This window comes from Schistosoma haematobium, chromosome ZW (assembly GCF_000699445.3).
Source record: "Schistosoma haematobium chromosome ZW, whole genome shotgun sequence".
NCBI classification, from domain to species: domain Eukaryota; kingdom Metazoa; phylum Platyhelminthes; class Trematoda; order Strigeidida; family Schistosomatidae; genus Schistosoma; species Schistosoma haematobium.
The window spans coordinates 22,666,414-22,685,005 of NC_067195.1; the positions used below are offsets into that span (position 1 = coordinate 22,666,414).

Sequence of the window (18,592 nt, forward strand, 5' to 3'; positions counted from 1 at the left end):
TAAATGAAAAGAAGAAATTAATTAATTAAGATAATAACAGAATGAAATAAATCCGACTTAAGATAAAAGATGAAAAGAAACGAAACCTTAACAGTAAACTATCATATACATATATAAATATGCTTATTAAATAATTTATATGAATCAAAATTTTGCTTCGATAGAATTTATTGCTTTTTATGAAAGAAAATTTTGTTTGTATTACATTTTAATGATGGTATTCAATTGTTCGAATGTATGATCATACCTGTGTATATATCCTATGACCTTCTTTGAAAGATTTTAAATAAAGAATAAGTGATGACATTCTGTCATATTATTTGTCACATGAACATTAAATTTAGAAGAAAAAAAATAATTGAATGATAATCATATTGATGTAACATACTTTGACAAACCAAATAAGTATTTTGTAAGAGAGAATAAGAGAAAATGAAAGTTTAATGAATGATAGGACTTGTGTGTGTGTGTGTTTGCTCTTAAATTAAAATGTTCCCATGATGGAGATGAGTCACTTAATAATTTGGTTTAGTGATATAAAATAACTTGTCAAGTTAAATTCTGGAGACTTTTTTCTAAAATTAAGAAACATTGGACAAATGGTTGATTTTTTAGTTTGGAACTCTATTTCGAATCTAGTAACACAATATTCATTGGAAAGATTAATTTTTCGTCAATTTCTTTTAGTGTATAAATAATGATCAAATAACTAATTTCTGATTTATTGAAGTGTTTCTCTAAAAACGTACATGTGTGTCAACCTGCTGAAAGACTTTGGTTTGGCTTCAAGATTAATTCAATCAAGAAAGCTTCAAATGTTAGCAACCATGATTTAAGGAATAAAACGTTTAATTGATGAATACAGCATGATCGGCATATCCACATATTTATCGTTATTTTATGTGTATACTATATTGAATCCCATAATATCTAAAGTTATGTGTGTATGGTTGCATACCAATTTATATGTTTATATACTAATATGTCTTCCCACGCATTATTCATATTTATCACTGACAATTTACTGACTTTTCTCTTTTTTTTTCTTGTTTTGTCGGTGCTTTAGAAATTACAAACTGTTAATTGTATCATTAAAATAGACTCTTTTCTTGAAGACGAATCAATTTTAGTTTGACAGATATACAAACATAACACATTTACTTAACAAGTACTGTACACAAAACAAGTTAACTTTTCATTTTTCATATGATTATGCCATGTGTGGGAATTTTATCACCTATAATCATGGACACATCATCATCTTCAACTAATCAAATTAACACTTGTAGATCAACTGATTTTAGCCTACCTGAAATTAACTCACCATCATCACATACCCTTGAAAATTCTGATTATATGGGATCAGGACACCGGAAAAGCAGTAATAATAATATTGATATAAATAATTCCAATAAACCTCAGAATTGTTCGCCCGATTTATCACATTTATCGTATACAATGGTTAGTACTCCACAGCCTCCTCCATTGGACTTGTCCAATATACCGACTTCTCCAAGTAAATCTCAGGCTATAGATTTTATGGAGGTATCAAGTGGGAAGATACAAAACTCTCCAAAAACGATTGGTTCCCTTGAAACGAATACTACTTCTACCACTGTTACTGTTACTGTCACTACTACTGTTAGTAGTACAGCAGATACAAATCATGATGCATCTGTTAATAGTAAATCAAATATGAAATATGAAGTGAATTCAAATCCACAAGATTTAAATCCTATCCTTCCCACAATAGAAAAACTAGTCAATGTCAACTGGATCGAAGCATTAAAACAATATACGGAGCCACATATGACAATAAAAACAAATACCAATGAGTCAAACTTAGATAATGAAATAGATTTAACTAAAACATCTGAGCATACCAACAATAATAAGCTAAATAATGAACAAATAAACTTGAATTCACAGACACCATCTCCAGATCTTACTGCCCATTTTCAAGCAATAATAACTAATTTAAGTGAATTCTTATTTAATTCTTCACAACTAACGAATTTTCCCAAAAATCCCATGATTGGTAACTTAAGTTATTCTTCGCCATCTTCAGCAACAACTACTAGTGTTTCATTATCTAATAGTTCCACTAGTCAAATAAACTCAGATAACTTGAAGTTCGATAATCGAAACCAACAATCGACCAGTTTATCGAATTCTATATATCCGCAAAACTATATTGAACATCAAACAGGCTACAATATGTTCAATGCTGCTGATCTTAGTTCAACGAATCCATCATTAGCAATAACTGCTTCTTTATTAAGTTTACTAGTTGGTGGTCAAAAACCAAGTCCATTTCTTGAACAGTCATTAACGCAACCTTCTACTTACTCCAAATGTCCAATATCTTCGCCAAAATCTTGTCAGTCTCCTGACTTTTACCCTCAACAGTTTTTAGGAAATACATCTATAGTACCAACCCCATCATCGTCACAAGTTCCTCCATCGAAATTTTCCAAATCTCCAGTTACATTACAACATATGCCTCTTCAAAGTTCTCTTAGTCCACATCGGTCACTAGCACCTACATCATGTCCACTAGTAGATTTGCCTAATTTGAATGAATCAAAATCATCTGATCCACGTGATCTGCTTTACCAACTTGGACAACAGCTAATGGCCATGGCAACATCTGGTATAAATGGTACAAGGCCTAGTTTAGATTTATGGAATATGAGTAACACGGATGGCAATTATAATTCATTAAATTTAACATCATTAAGCAATCGTTCAAATCCTGCATACATTCAGCCACATATTAACTCAAATACTGGTCATATTCCTGAACAAGTCAAGTCACCATCCTTATCATCATCGTCATCTTTAGTACCATCTGTAACATCATCATCATTTAATACAAGTGGACTGGAAAAGAGTTTTCACCAAATTCCACCCCCACTTCAACAACATCATCCTAACACGAATACGGGACCCTTTAGTGGAATATCAATGCGTGGTAATCAAAAATACAGTGCATATTATCAACATCAAAGGAAACAAGGTTTTCAGACAGGTGGAATGAATGAATATGTTAATAATACAGTTGGCAGACGTCAAAGAAACTCTCTTAGCCCTTTGTCGACAAATACACGTTATGTAGGACGTCGTTTAAGAAGCGGCTTAAATAATACATTACTATCTGGTACAAACTTAGAAGTGAGGAATTCACAAAGATTTCCAGCCATAAGAAATCAAACAGCATCAACTGGAAATACTGCTAATACTACTAATAGTAACAGTAATAATACTGGCAACACAGTTAGCGGTAGTGGCAATTTATGTCCAAATTTTCGTGGGAACACATCATACCGAATGATGTCTAATATAGGAAATATAGCTAGCAGTCATATACTGAATCCTATAAAATCTCATCTTCAAGCCGAAAATATGAATAACACTACTCATGGACATATTAGTAGTAATAATAGCAGTAACAATAATTCAACTCAACAGACTACACGTCATCGTGAAACAGCATTCATATGTAGTTGTGGCAAAGATTTTGAAAGTCTCTACATATTTACTCTGCATATGAAAGATACTGGGCATAAACCAAAATGTGATCAAGCTGAAAAGGATATACCGAAATTGGTGAGAGGTCAGGATATGTGGATTAATAGTGAAACAGAACAAACACGTGAAATACTTCGTTGTATGCGTTGTCATCAATCATTTCGTAGTCTTCCTGAGCTTACAATGCACATGATGAAAACAAACCATTATTCTGAAATAGTATACAACGATTCTGGCCGTTGTGTCTTTGTTAATCCTGATGATAATCGACGAGGTAGTAGTAGCACTGTGGGTTCTAGTCATTATTCTGGAAGTAGTAACCTATCTCAAACACCCGGAAAGTCAGGACTATCTGTTATTGGTACTTTCAGTGGGAGGAGATCACATCGAAATATGAATATGAATTGGTTAAATAACACTCAAACTAATAATTCTAATGCACGCTTATCATCTAATGAAGAATTGAATTCTGTAATGAAACAGAATATTAAACAACATACGCTTACATGTGATAAATACGATACTGATAATTCAGGAGAGATTTCGAAACGATTTGGACATTTAGATGATGAAAAACATCTTATAAAGTCTAATCAACTTTCTACTTCTAAAGGATACCGTGAAGAAGGGAAAATTGAAGATGGAGAAATCCAAGACAAATATCAAGTAGATGCTCAAAATAATATCAATTCATTATCATCACCAACATCATCTCAACTCGGTGTCTCTTTATCTCCATCTTCCACATTATGTAAAACTGAAGAAGAAAATCAACAGTCTGCAAAATCATCTTTAGTGTATGATGATGCTTTAGATAAAATTACTAGAAAACAAGATACAGAATTATCGGAAAGTGAAAACAACAATAATGTTCTGCAAAAAATGGAATCATTCGTTGATATATCAATAAATAATAACAGTTTATCAACTAAAAATGAATTATCGAGTCAAAATTTTATTCAGTCCACTTCACCTGAGTCTGTTATCAGTGTTGTGGAAAGAAATTCTCCAACAATGAGATTATCACCAAAATTACATCGTAAACGTACTTACTCGGAAGCTGGTATCTCTATTAATTCAGTTTCAGATATTCCAACTAATAATACTTCCACATCTATTGATACTGTTTCCTACACTCCAACTTCTAGTCCTGTTACTACGTCAAGAAACGAGTTAAATTATGATGAGAAACTTGATTCTGATATGACAGTAGATGATAAACAAGTAATACCAAGCACTTCTAATTCATCAAATACATCATCAAAAGTATCTAGTACAAGTGAAATAAATAAAAATTTCTCTGAAAGTCCCTTATCTTCCTTACAAAAATTAGTGGATACAACACATAAACCAGTTAAATCTTCAAGTATATTAAATCCCAGTAGTTCCACAAATTATTCCAGCTTAAATTTAACAAATAATAACATGATATCGAGTAATACTAATAACAATAAATTTTCCAGATCTTCAGGCTTAACTAACACAACTACTGTTCATTCACAATATTCACCGAATAAATCCGGTATGAATACATGTCCTAATTCACCATATTCTGTCCATTCGACAATTTCTTCTGGCAAACTTCAAACAAGTCCTTTATCATCACCAATAGCAGAAAATGATAATTTAATCCCTGCATTATCAGCATTATATGCTTATGTTGAAAGATCATCATCATCATCATCAACGCAACTTCGTGATAACCAGTGTAACTTTAAAAACGACTTAGCTTCTCCGAATAATGGTATTAATAATAATAATAATAATAATAATAATAATAATGGTAATAATAGTAGTAACAATGATAATTGTGAATTAAGTAAAGATAATTTATCATTTAATAATCCTGATAAATTAAGTGATATTAATTCCTGTGTATCTTCACCGTCTTTGCTAAACCACTTATCAACTTCTACTATTAATTTCAATGCACCTAACTATCCATGTAATAACGATAATGCAACATTATTATCATCCCAGTCATCACCACAACATTCAGCAGTTATGTCACAGATGTTGCCAACATTTCCAATACTTACTCACCCATTGATACAAGCAATTTATGACGCTGCTATGTCTAACTTAGCAGGACAGTATTTAAATCCACAAATTTCTACTTCTTCAAGTAATACATCAATCAATGACCCTTTAAATACTTTTAAATATGCTGTAATGAATTTTAAAGAAGGATTAGATTCATTTGAAGTTAGTTCGACAAATATACAATCCAATGTAATACAAACACCACCATCATCATCATCATCAACAACAACAACCCCAATGCTACCATCAATCGGGAATAATAATGGAAATGATGGACATACAATGGATTTAGCTAACAACTGGCTTAACATGTTACGTTCATTAGTTGAAAGTACGGAAAAGTCCGATGGAATTAATTCTAGATGTTGCAAATCGATTAATTCTTATTCTGAATCACCAAACTCCAACATGAGTACTGCATCAGACAGATTTGGAAATCACCGATTGGATGATTTTACTCATCATTCATCAAATCCGAAGTCATTGCCCACCACTGCAGTACATGAACAGTCCACATCGAATACACAACAGAAAATGTTACCATCTTTGCAAAATGATTCAATGCATTTAAATTATTCTTTAGCAATGAATCGTAATAGATCAAATTACTCATATAATCCAACTTTACCATCTTCATCATCACCCATGTCAACAACAGTGATGAATACACCGAATATGTTGGCAGTTAATCGATCAACAAATATTTCATCATCATTTCATTCAGTGATAAATAGGAGTTTAAGTTCTTATACTACTGCTAATAACAACAATAACAGTAACAATATAAGTAGTAATATCAATAATACCAACAATAATAACATAATGACAACAATTACTAAAAAAGCTAAATGTCACTTTTGTGGTAAACCGTTCGCTAATAAAGGCCAAGTACGATTGCATATTAGTAAAAATAAATGTCCATGTCTGCTTCAACAATCATGTCATGTAGCAGCATTAACAGCTGCTTTCGGATCGAGCACTAATAACAATACTAATACAGTGACAAATAATAATAATAATAGTGTTCGAAAAATACCACAATCTGTTGGAACAGTTAAATCAAATCCAGTTAACACTTATTTATCTTCCACTGTAACTAAACGTAATAACAACATTACCAGTGGTAATACTATTATTGCTACTACTAATAATAGTAACGTTAGTCAGAACTTTACTGATTCAATACATCATTGCACATCTAATTCTCTTGGATCTAATTCAAAAGATGATTTGACGAGTGCTCCATCCGCTTTGAGCTTGTTGAAAGAGCGATTCCAAAATTATGATGTTAATCAAAATTCAACTAATTATCCCAACTTCTCTTCATACTTACCTACAAATGTAAGTAATTCGTTGGAACTTAAATTAACTCCCGCATCATCTTCTACGATAGCATCACTGTCATCTTCAAACAGCGTTTTTCCATATTCAAGTAAGACTTCCACGGCTTCAATGCCGATATCATCTTCCATGTCCAATATGTCATGGTTAGGTGGGTTAAATTGTACACCATCATTCCCAACCTCTCAGTTAAATAAAGATGCTGAATTTATGAATACTTCAATTCCAGGGGCAGCTTCTACCGCTGCTGCTGTAAATGCAGGTCATCTGGCTGCTATGGCATTGCTTGCTCAAACTCTTGTCCAGTTAAAAAATGCGTCACAGTCACCTTCAACATCTAATCCACCCCTATCCCAGTTGATGGACAGTGTTAACAGTAATATCAGTAAGACCAATATGACTTCGCCAAAACCGAATTCTTCGGAAAATTTATCTGAACCAAATAATCCTCTATTACCACTTATTGCTTCAAATTTGCTTAATTTAAAACCTTCAAACCAAACAACACAATCTGGTGCGCCATTTAATTTTAATTTAGAGAGTCTGTTTAATCAGATGAATATGGCAAAGCAGCTGAACTCATTTAATTGGCCAATAAATAACCAAGCAGTGAATATAGATGATAATCAGTCATATCGACAACCTCAACAATCTCAACAACAACAACCACAAAATTAGTAGTAGCAATAATATTAGTAATAATCTTGATAAATAGATGGATTAAAAATTGGTCATCTTAATTCTAACTATGAACTTATTCTTTTTATATAGGTCAGTTATTTAAGTCATCAATTCACGGTGTTCCATTTCCATCAACACCTTCCAGGTTTATTTTCGTTCAATAAATTTGCAATATACATAATTTCCACTGGGCTTATAAATTATTCTTATTTCTAAATAACCTTATCATAAATTGTCAGTCATATAGAACCAATCAGTAACATAATCTACAAATTATATTTTTTGTTTGGTCTTATGTTGAGTCAGAGCGCCATGAACAATAATTTGAAGAAAAAAAAGACAAAAACAAAATAAAATTAATTTACTTTGAGAAAATTTACATTATTCATACTGGAAAATATTCCAACTTTGAAATACTAACCCAATACTACTTTTGATATTATTTGCTTACACAATTACCATAACACTTTTTTCCCTTTTAACTATGTATGTATAAAACTGACTTATTGGTGTCCGAAGACCCTTTCTTCTTTGTAAATACTATAAATATTACTACTGTTTGTGAATTAATCATAGAATGTTAAAACTCCTAATACTACTGTTACTCAAAATATCGACAATCTTCAAATGTGACATTACAAACTGATTTCGTAAATTGTAATAATTCTACTTAAAAATAAAATCATTAATAATCTATCAACGGGAAGGTATACTGACAATAAATTATTGTGATAATTATTGGTTGAATTGTTTCCTATTTTTTATTGCTTTACTTATGATCCTCTATTTTCATCTCTTCAACGTTTCTTCATTTGTTATTTGTGTTTTTTTGGGGGGGGGTCGATGAAACTAAGAGTCCTGCCTAGTCGTTTCTTATATCATGTCTCATCATAACGAGATGGTTACTCTAAGTAGCAAACTACTGTAAGATTTGTAATATTGTTCAATACTATATTCATTCTGTCATTTATTTATTGGTAAATCAATTATCTGATCAGTTAGTAATTATAGTTTATTCAGAATTAAAGATGTTTACCGAATTATTTTCTCTTTGTCGTTCTTTAGCGATTTCAAACATAGTCATTCTCGTTTCATGACTACGATATTCTTCTACTTTACTCACCACTGAAAAGGGTTTTAGTCTTTATTAAATTTCTCTTTAAAACAGTAAGTAGGAAACCTACCATTACGTTGCTTTTTCAAGTTTTCTCTTTTAATCTTTATTGTGATTTTTTTCTTCTTACCTGCCTACTTAATTATTCATTTAGTTTTTAGTTTTCGTTCAACTATGATATATATATATATATATATGGAAATGTATGAGAGAATCACCGGTTAAATTGTCCGCTTTCATGTTATTGTCATTGTTGCCGTCGTTTCTTTTCGCATTTTTCTCTTATTGTTCAATTTTTTTCCTTCTTTCGTATTTCCTCTGTATGTACAAATGTCATATATATATATATATATATATATATATATACTTAAATCTTTAAAATAAATAATATTTCTGAGCAGTTATACTAATGCTTCTCTTCTCATCGTATCATTCAAGTGGTATGTCATCTAATAAAGAATATTTATGAGATATTATTCCACTAATATCCTACTATTAACTCATCTTCATAAACAATTATGAATAAGTTACTGAAAGCTCTTAAACAGGAATATGATTACCAAGTGTACAAATTTCATGAATCAATGAGCTGTATAATTGGATCATTGGTTTTATTGATCGATCTAGAGGTGGCCTTTCTAATGTCTTATTGTGTAAATTAAAGACAGATAATAGAAACAACAGAGAATGGAATCAAAATTTTCGTCTAAAATGTTCTAAAAATCACGTTGAGTTACTTTCCAGTGATGAATAAATAACAATCAGACATGGTATGGTTAGTTTTTTATTTGGAATATACCAGATCAGGATATTTTAGCCATACCGTGCTTGAAAACACTTTTCGAATGTCTAGTACATATTTTATCGGCAGATACGGTACTACCAAACATTTTTAAAATTCAGTTTCTGCAAGCTAGACATATCCGATCTCATCTTCTCAATTTAATTGATATACAATAATCTGTATGATTGTGGGGTTAGTGAAAATAATTCTTTAATCGTTTTCCTATAATATCGTGTTTGGCGATTTCAACATGCATAGTTGTGTACCATTCAGTCAGCTTCTATACGCAACATTACTCACATATCATATTTCTGACTGAGAGAAAAATAAAGAGAGTATTTGAAAGCCGATTCTGTTTACGATAAAATTTAAATTCATCAGTTTGATAAAAAGAATTACCCTAATTAAATCATACATTGATATTCATCAATGGATCTCAGTAAAAAAAATACTTGAATATCAGTCACTAAAAAATAGTTTAAAACGCGCTTCATTTACTTTTTGCTTAATAGAAAAAATACTCGTTTGTCTACTTTTCATTTGTGCTATTCTAAGCTTAGTGTATAAACTTGTTATTGAGTTATGAGTATTTAGTGTCACGATCTCAGTCAATGAATTGATGATTATTCATTCATGATTACTCACTCTTCAATTTTTTTTTTCAGTTGGCTCTTAAGCATAAGCAACAGTCATAACAACATGTAATTCAAATTGTTCTAAAAGGTAACTGTATTACTATTATTCTACAAGTAATTGTATTTAAGTATTTAAAGATTTTTATAGAGTATTAGAAAAAAGGATGTTTAAACAAAGAAAAGTTACCTTCAGCAACTCCAGTATTATAATTGTATATAATCTTCCTAATTAACTTGAAAAGCCTTAAAATCTGTCCAACTAGAAGAATAAAGTGAGATCATCTTATTTCGTTAGGTTTTTATTAGTTACTTACAGTCCATAATAATTCAGCAAAAAATATCTAAAACGGAGTTCAACATATAGAAGTGAATTTGATCTTATGTTGTAATGTAATCATTTATCAACATTGTGCATATAAAAAATAATAAGATTTTGCAAATGAACATCACTGACGATATATGATTCTGGAACAAAAATTATGACTGTATCAAGGGGCTGTAGTACCTAGACCAAGTAGCAACGTAATGGGATAAGTGAAGGGATGATGATAGTGATTAACAATAAAGCTACGTAATTCTGATCAGCTGAAAATTTTAAAAACATGAGTTAGAAAAAAAGTTAAAAACCGATACAGTTGAATAAGATTTTTGTTTTGACGATTAAAAAAACTCTATTAAGTAAATCCTAAGTATACAAATTAAAATTTTGGCCACCTGAGAAGTTCAAATCTAGCAAATTTGAGAGGACCAAAGCCTGTTTGTATGTTAATCACTTCGCAAGATTTCGTGTCAATGAGATAAATAAAAATCCAAATATAGATCGCTTTTGTTTCATTTTAAACGAAGGATTTTTTTAGACATTTCCAAGGATTCTGAGTTATATTCTTCTTTCAGTTCTGCCGTTGTAACTAATTTAGTGCACAGTAGTCTATACAGATTGTTAGCAGTAATAAACTAATCAGTATTATACATTGGAAATACCTGGTTTTACGTCTACTACAACTTAGATACTGATTAATCAAGTTGAATTATACGGTGATAAAAGAAAGGCATGATACAATGGTAGCAAGGTGTTCAGTCATGATCATCTATGGTTTAAAATGGAAAAACGGTCATTTTAGAGTTATTATAATAGTAACTATTATAATGTGACATGAGATAACGAGGTTGAATGCTGATCTAAATTAAGGGTTATATTTGTAAACTGACTTGATGTAAGTGATGTAAGTTTCAGAAGTATTTAAACATGGTGATTCAGGCAAAGATGTAATACGAAGGCGAGATATCTCAATGGTTCAGAACTTTCAAAAGTTTCCCCATATATATAATTTAGTTGTTATATTAAAGCTAATTTCTCGTGTTATTTAATCAACTTGATTTTTTTAATGAATATATTTCATGATCTAATAAAAACTTATTAATTTTCACTAAATTTCCCGCTTTTCATCTTTACTGTGAAAGATATCATAGTTATACAGGCGCTCTAACTATTATGCAATAACTAATTGTAGGCACTATTAAAGGGTAAGTTGAAAAGATGCTGTCATTATATAAATTAGTATAAGTACGCGTACCGCTGTAAACGTGACTTAATTTGATATGTACACGTATACACGTGTAAATTTGTTTTAAAGATGATATATAGAAGCATACATATTGAAAGATTACATATATCTCTTTAAAACAGGAATGTGAATGTACATAGGAATTATTAGGGTAACAAAAACTGGCAACTCATTTATCAATCCAAAGGGTCGAAAAAAATCCTGATATTCCTCTACCGTAGATCAAAACATCATTAGTCAACTAATAATGTATTCCTTAGTACTGTGTATTACATGTTACATATTATACACACAAGCGCACATCTACAATGACATTATACTATTGAGTAAAAGTCGATTTAACAAAAGAAAAGTAAAAAAAAGTGTTTCCACATTCTTTTACTTCTTCTAAAACACTTTTTTGATACAAAAAACAACGAGAAATTCCTAGTCTTCAAAATCAACAATTACTATATTGGCGAAACATACGTGTTCAGAGAGAACATTCCTTTATTCAAATATTCATCATTACGGATATCTTTTTCCAACAATTATATATGTAGCATAGTATAATTGTTAAAGGAAGACAAATTTTCATCTATTTATTTTCTCCATATAGGTCAATTTTTTATCACACCAGCTGTTTTCCGAAAATATGGTTTTCGCTATAAAATTTATACGTATAATTATATATATATATACGAACGCAAGCACATACGAGAGATTTATCTCATGTTACTTTAATCTTTTTGCGGGTAATTAATGGCTTGTAAGTGAAAAATATTGAAAAAAATGATTTGATACAAGTTTTAATGTCATGACATTTTGAGTCGCCTACTGCCTAACTGAACTCATCCATCATCGTCATTATCGTCATCAATTTTGTTTGTTGTTTGGTTAAAAAAATACATACAGCTGACCTTGATAAATTATAGCATTAAAAGTAATAATAATATAATGATAACCGTGTCCTACCACCCTTACTGTTTAAGTCGACGGAAATGCCTGATAAATGTATATTTTATGACATTACATAGATCAAAGTAATATGCGGGACTGACAATCTCCATTTGTGAATGAAATGAATAACTATGTCGGCACTGTCTAGAAAGATTGTTTGTAAGTAGTTGTGTAGGGTGGTACTTATCTTCGTAATTGTAGCTATACTAGCAATATTAACGACTGTAGTGGTGGGGTTAGTAGTAACAGTAATAATAATAATATTTATCTTACACTGCTAGCCTTAGTAGTAGTAATATTAACAGAAGTAACAGTAATATATCATTGAAACCTTGAACTGACATTGGCAGCGCAAATTTCGACATGACAAGCGGTCTGTAAAGCCGGAACTAGTCAAATATACATAAAGAGAAGCAGAGAAGCATAAAAGTAATTCATTCGGCTGACTTGTATGATTGATGGATCAGTAAAAATAGCTATTTAACTAACTAACAAGCTTCCTATCTAATATAATGGGATTTTGTATGTGCAGTTACATATTTACCAATAGAAATTAACATTTCTTCCGTATCATTGCCTAGTTTACAAGAAAATAAATACATACATAAGTTTGTTAGTAATTGTATATGGAATAAAAACAACTCTACTAATATCAACAAGTCATACTGACAAGACAGCTGCTGCCTTCCTAACATCATCCTTTAGAAAATAACAATAATAACAACGGACAGTTAAGTGATGTCGATTATGATCAATGATTTTAAGGTGAATCTGAAGATTACCAAACACAGAAAAATAACAAAAAATGTGAAGTGTAGAAAACACAACAACAAAGTTATTATTATCAGTTTCACTGACTATCAACAATAGTAGCATTACTACACCTTATATATATATTCGTATGAAAATTGGGTTACATAGACTAGTAGTACTTTTACACATCAAAAGAAAATAGTATAAAATGTTCCGACATTTGTGTAAAAATATTGGTCACATTAATAAGGGTGATGAATTGTGTTTCCCTTTTTCCTTTCTTGTTGTTGTGCGCATATTTTAAAGAGAAAACTATCACCTAGTGAATTTTGACAAAATTTTTTACTTTTCCTATGTATATACAAATCACAGATTAAAACCTACAACCTGAAATGTTTTACTCTACTAAAGAGCTTAAATAGGTGTGTATTACTTTATTGTCTGACATATCTGTGTATATATTTATGTTATACACCGTTCTTCACCATGCGTAATATACAGTGTATGTCGATTCATAGACATGATCATTAATCATTTTGATACAAGTTCAGAGGCAAGCTATAAATCAAATTGATGTCAGACCAACATTTTAATGTCTCTAGATTTCCACATTTTTACTCGTCTTTTTATTTTTGCTTCTTTTTCTCTCTCTTTCTAGATCTTATTGCTTCGCTATCTCAGTCCCCTTCATCTCTCTATCAAAAATTCACTCTATATCTACTAAATATACATGCAGATAAACACATAATTTAGAACTATATTGATATGTGCTTAAATGAAAAACTGAAATTTTCTTAAAGAGCCAGAAAGATAAGTGCATACACCTCTATGACATATAGACATGCATATAAAAATAAATTATTTTATCACTGAGATAGATAACAGATAATAATGGGCTTGATTTATTACTGATTTCAACGATAAGTAATGTTGATTTGTTGGTTTGAATTTATCTGGAAAAGTTTGAAGTAGTGGGCCATCTAATATACGAATTATGTTCTTTAAAGCGTATAATTTTATAAATTGTGTGTAGTCATTGGTCAGGAAATTTATGGAACAGAGTATATAAGATGCTTTGAAATTTATATTTGATTAACTTAGAGGGCTGAAATAATCGTTTTTTGATGTACTCTCTACGCAGGTGAATAAATATATCATGCAAATAATTTTATGGATTGCTCTATAGTAACTATAAGTCATCACTTTGCCACAAAGCAAACAGATCATCTTGCAAATCGATCAATAGAATCCAACCAACATCAAGGATTAGCTAAGTATGATATCACTTATGGCTCAGTGATCAATTGATGTGTATATACACACAGGAGATTAGTCACCTGAACAACTCAGTTGTAATGTCCGTGACATTGGCATGAAGTGACGTGGATCCGAACCCCACAACAAGTATTTATTTTCTCAAGACTTTAGATATACCCTGTTGAAGAGTGCTTCTCAACAGATAATTTAGATTTATTTCAACCTACTGATTGCTTACAACCACACGGTGTAAAAGTCATCTATTAATTACTCATGAAGGCATATAAATAACTGAGATTTATATGTTATGGTCTTTCTTACATCAGAATCATATTCACAAAACAGAGGTTTTATATGCTGGATGGTTTGGAGCAACTATATGGATGTTCTAAACTTACACAATGTTTTCGGCAGTCATCAGGAAAATGTACAAGAAGTCTTGATAGATCTGAGGCTCCCTCAAATACTCAGACATCTGTCCAAGACATAAAAAGTCCACGTTGATGTCAAATCACTTCGTTTATTGGTTACAGTGCAGGACTATTTATCATGGCATTGATTACCACTGAGTGAAAGATTCCTTCAATTTTGTATGGCTTGCCAAAAATTTATCTAACAGTATTTAGTTACAAATTCTACAATATTTACTGCAAATAACCTGCAAACTTTTAACAGGGAAACAGTTGAATAAATGATAAATAATAGAAATTCAGTTACATTAACAATAGTAAATTATTGTTTAAATTGATTTGTTTTTAAGTATACAATTAAAAGGTTAATAAATCCTCAAATTACTAACTTTATACATGAAGCTCTACAAAAGTTTGATGAAAAACATTGAAGTGAATGAAATAATCTGTAAACAAATGAATAAATAGAAGTAATAGCTAATAAACTGACTATAGAAAATGTGAATTATTGGGTACTGGCTCGATAATTGAACAGTACCCTGTTCACCATGAAATTCATAGGTGAAAGGTTGCATGTAATCAATACTCAAGTGTCTAGAATTGTAATGAACAACTTAGACCAACGGGACTAAATATCCCAAAATTATGTGGTTTCCTTAAAGTACATAAGAAAGATGTTTCACTACATCCTATATCTGATAAAAATAATTCGTTATATCATGCTATAGCTAAATGGCTAGCCGAAATTCTATGGGCAGTCAAAATACAAAACAGCAGACACACCACTGCTAAAATTTTTGATTTTTTGATTCATTATCCGGCGTGAATGAAATTGGAAATACGATGATTTTACTAAAAATTACTTCCCTTTTGTAAATGTATATCATACAGAGATAATCTGCCTACTGTGTGGTCGTGTTGAAAAAAACTCTGTCAGTATTCCAATACACTAAGTGAAGAGCTTAGTTTTTCTGTGCACTTTCGACGTCCGGTTCAAATCTACCAATCAGTTCTATAGACAGCCCGTTGCGATTGGGTCGCCACACGTTTCATTTCTAGCTGACTGCCCTATTGCTAATATTGAGAACACTACACTCGGATAATTAATTAACAGTTTCTATCTGTACAAGATATATTTACCAGATACTTTCACTATTTATGACAAAAATGTATAACTTCCTTTTAATATTTGATTTTTAAAAACATTTTATGACACGGTACTACTTTAATCTATTAAAATTACACAACACTTTTCTAGTTTACCATAGACTGCTATAGTACCATTATACAGTTTAAGTAAATGAAATCGTCAAAAAGGGAATTTTGTTTGCTGAATTATCTTTAATTCTTCTTCAGTGACACAACCGGTTTCATTCGTTGTTTAAATGTACAGTAATTGAATTTTTCATATATATCATAACGTATTTATTTGTTTAACTGTTTTATGCTACTTGTTACTCTCAATACATTTGAGTTCAGTTTAAAATGACTACAGAGCCGGATAATGAATAACACCATCTGACATTAATATATCCTCATATCTTTAATGTTCGTGATGAAATGAAATATATTTTACTTGATGGTTTATTATGATGCATTCATGAGAAAAATTAGCTCCTTTTTTATGAATAGAAAGACGAGTGTGTATACTGATAGTATTAATAAAAAAAGATAGTATAAACCAGAGAGAAATCACTACATTAAGCCTGTTATATAGCTTCAAATGTACCAACAATCTTATAAATGACGTTATCTAGCATCATTCAACAATAGATTAGATTATTTAGATTAGAAAAACATAATCAATTTTAGTTAAATTGAAAACAAGGATAACTTAGAAACATATGTACATTTAAACTTTATAATGAAAGCTTTTGTTGACAGTCATATCCAATCAGCAACTTCGGTGAATAATGACTGCGTTCACAATTAAAAAAACCCAGTTTCAAGATGTATTTAGTGATGTACAGAGGCAAATAATTCAGAAATGAGATACTAGATGTTGGTTTTGCAATTCTATATTAGATCTAGAGCAATCGCTTTTGAATAGCTGGAAAGTAGAACAAATTAGAGAATGTCAGTTCAAAAAGAAAACTATATTCAATTTAGGTGGAAATTCATAACCTGTCTACTTAAACATTCTTTATGTATACATGTTTTTCCATAAGAGGTGAGACAATCTGATAAATAAACAAATCAGTGTCATTTAGTTATAATTCAAAAAATAAATATTCTGTTAATCAAATAAATATGGAATTTCGTATGACCGAACAACAAAACTGTTTACTGTTAAACCACGCTTTGTTATTGTATTACTAAATATACCTATATGTGTTTGCCCTGTCTATATCACCTATGTTCAAAGTACATTCGCAATTCTATTTGTATTTATGTTTTTTGATTAGATAAACAAAGCAATATATCAGGGTCGCAAGTTATATAATTATACTTAAAGGGCAACATGTAATAAATAGTAGTTTTACAGATTCAGTTAGGGTTATTTGTACATAAATAACCAGAAAAATAATACAATAAACTGCTGTTTCATAAATTCCACTTGAATATGATTTGAAGAAACACGATTCTGAATGGTAATCTTAGACACTAAGTTTTAACCATTTTCATACATATATAGTCCTCAGTGTTGGTCGAAGACGATCGATTAAACCTGTATTCTGACAGCTAATGCAAACGACTCAGCATCCCGTGTATTACATTTTCATGTTAGATAGTTGAAGGTGATCGATACGAAATCCAAGATTTAGGTTTAGCATTAGTCGGGATTTACCAGCAAAGCTATTTCTGCTATTAAGATAACTGATGCTCTCTGTGAGATTCAAAACAGTAATATTGCGTTTCATAAATTAGTAACTACATTGCAATTTAACCAAGCAGATCCAACCAACATTTAGTACTAGGAAAACGGCATTGAATACTACTCATGAACCCAGATATCTTCGCCATAAGTCAAAGCAGTTGTAGACTGAATATATCAGCAGCAGTGTACCATGATGGTCATCGGCTCACCTGTAGAAACATTTTGCTAACAAGTTTCAGATAGCAAGAAACTTGGATCCATGTTTTCCTGACGGCCACCCCTAACTCCTCAACATGAATTTTATTCCAGTATGGTTCATTGAAGGTAATTATTAAATTCTTATAGAAAAGGAAAATAACTGTCCTCGATGGAATGACTTAGAAGGTCTACTGAGGAAACACCTTATACTAATAATTTTGAAGTGAAGAATCAAATTGATAAAGTACTCAACAATAGTACGATGGAGATATGAATTTCGATTTCACATTATTTGACGGTCAATTGTATATTTGGTGAGAGCTGCTGTCAAAGAGCAAGTGTTATAAGCAAAATCAGGATTGTAAAGATAACTTTGTCACAGAACAATATAGGCTATAGATCAGAGAGGTTTGAAGGATACTGAAATAGTATTCCAGTGCTTCTAAGGTCTTATTAGTCCTAAAAGTTGTTTCAATGTGTATTAGATCTTGTATGGAATTGTGATCAAGAATTAATGAGTAAA

General features: G+C 30.9%; 1 protein-coding gene across 1 annotated transcript in view; it reads left to right on the forward strand.

The window, feature by feature from the left end:
* The window catches only part of TSHZ3 (Teashirt 3), a 35,061-nt gene extending 19,736 nt beyond the window's left edge, over positions 1 to 15,325 (forward strand). Inside the window, exons 3-5 of the mRNA XM_012942158.3 lie at positions 1,067 to 10,217; positions 12,293 to 12,442; positions 14,045 to 15,325. Of these exons, the coding sequence (XP_012797612.3) occupies positions 1,207 to 7,593 (6,387 nt within the window). The 5' untranslated portion in view covers positions 1,067 to 1,206 and the 3' untranslated portion in view covers positions 7,594 to 10,217; positions 12,293 to 12,442; positions 14,045 to 15,325. The remainder of the gene's footprint in view (positions 1 to 1,066; positions 10,218 to 12,292; positions 12,443 to 14,044) is intronic.
* Positions 15,326 to 18,592: the final 3,267 nt, after the last annotated feature.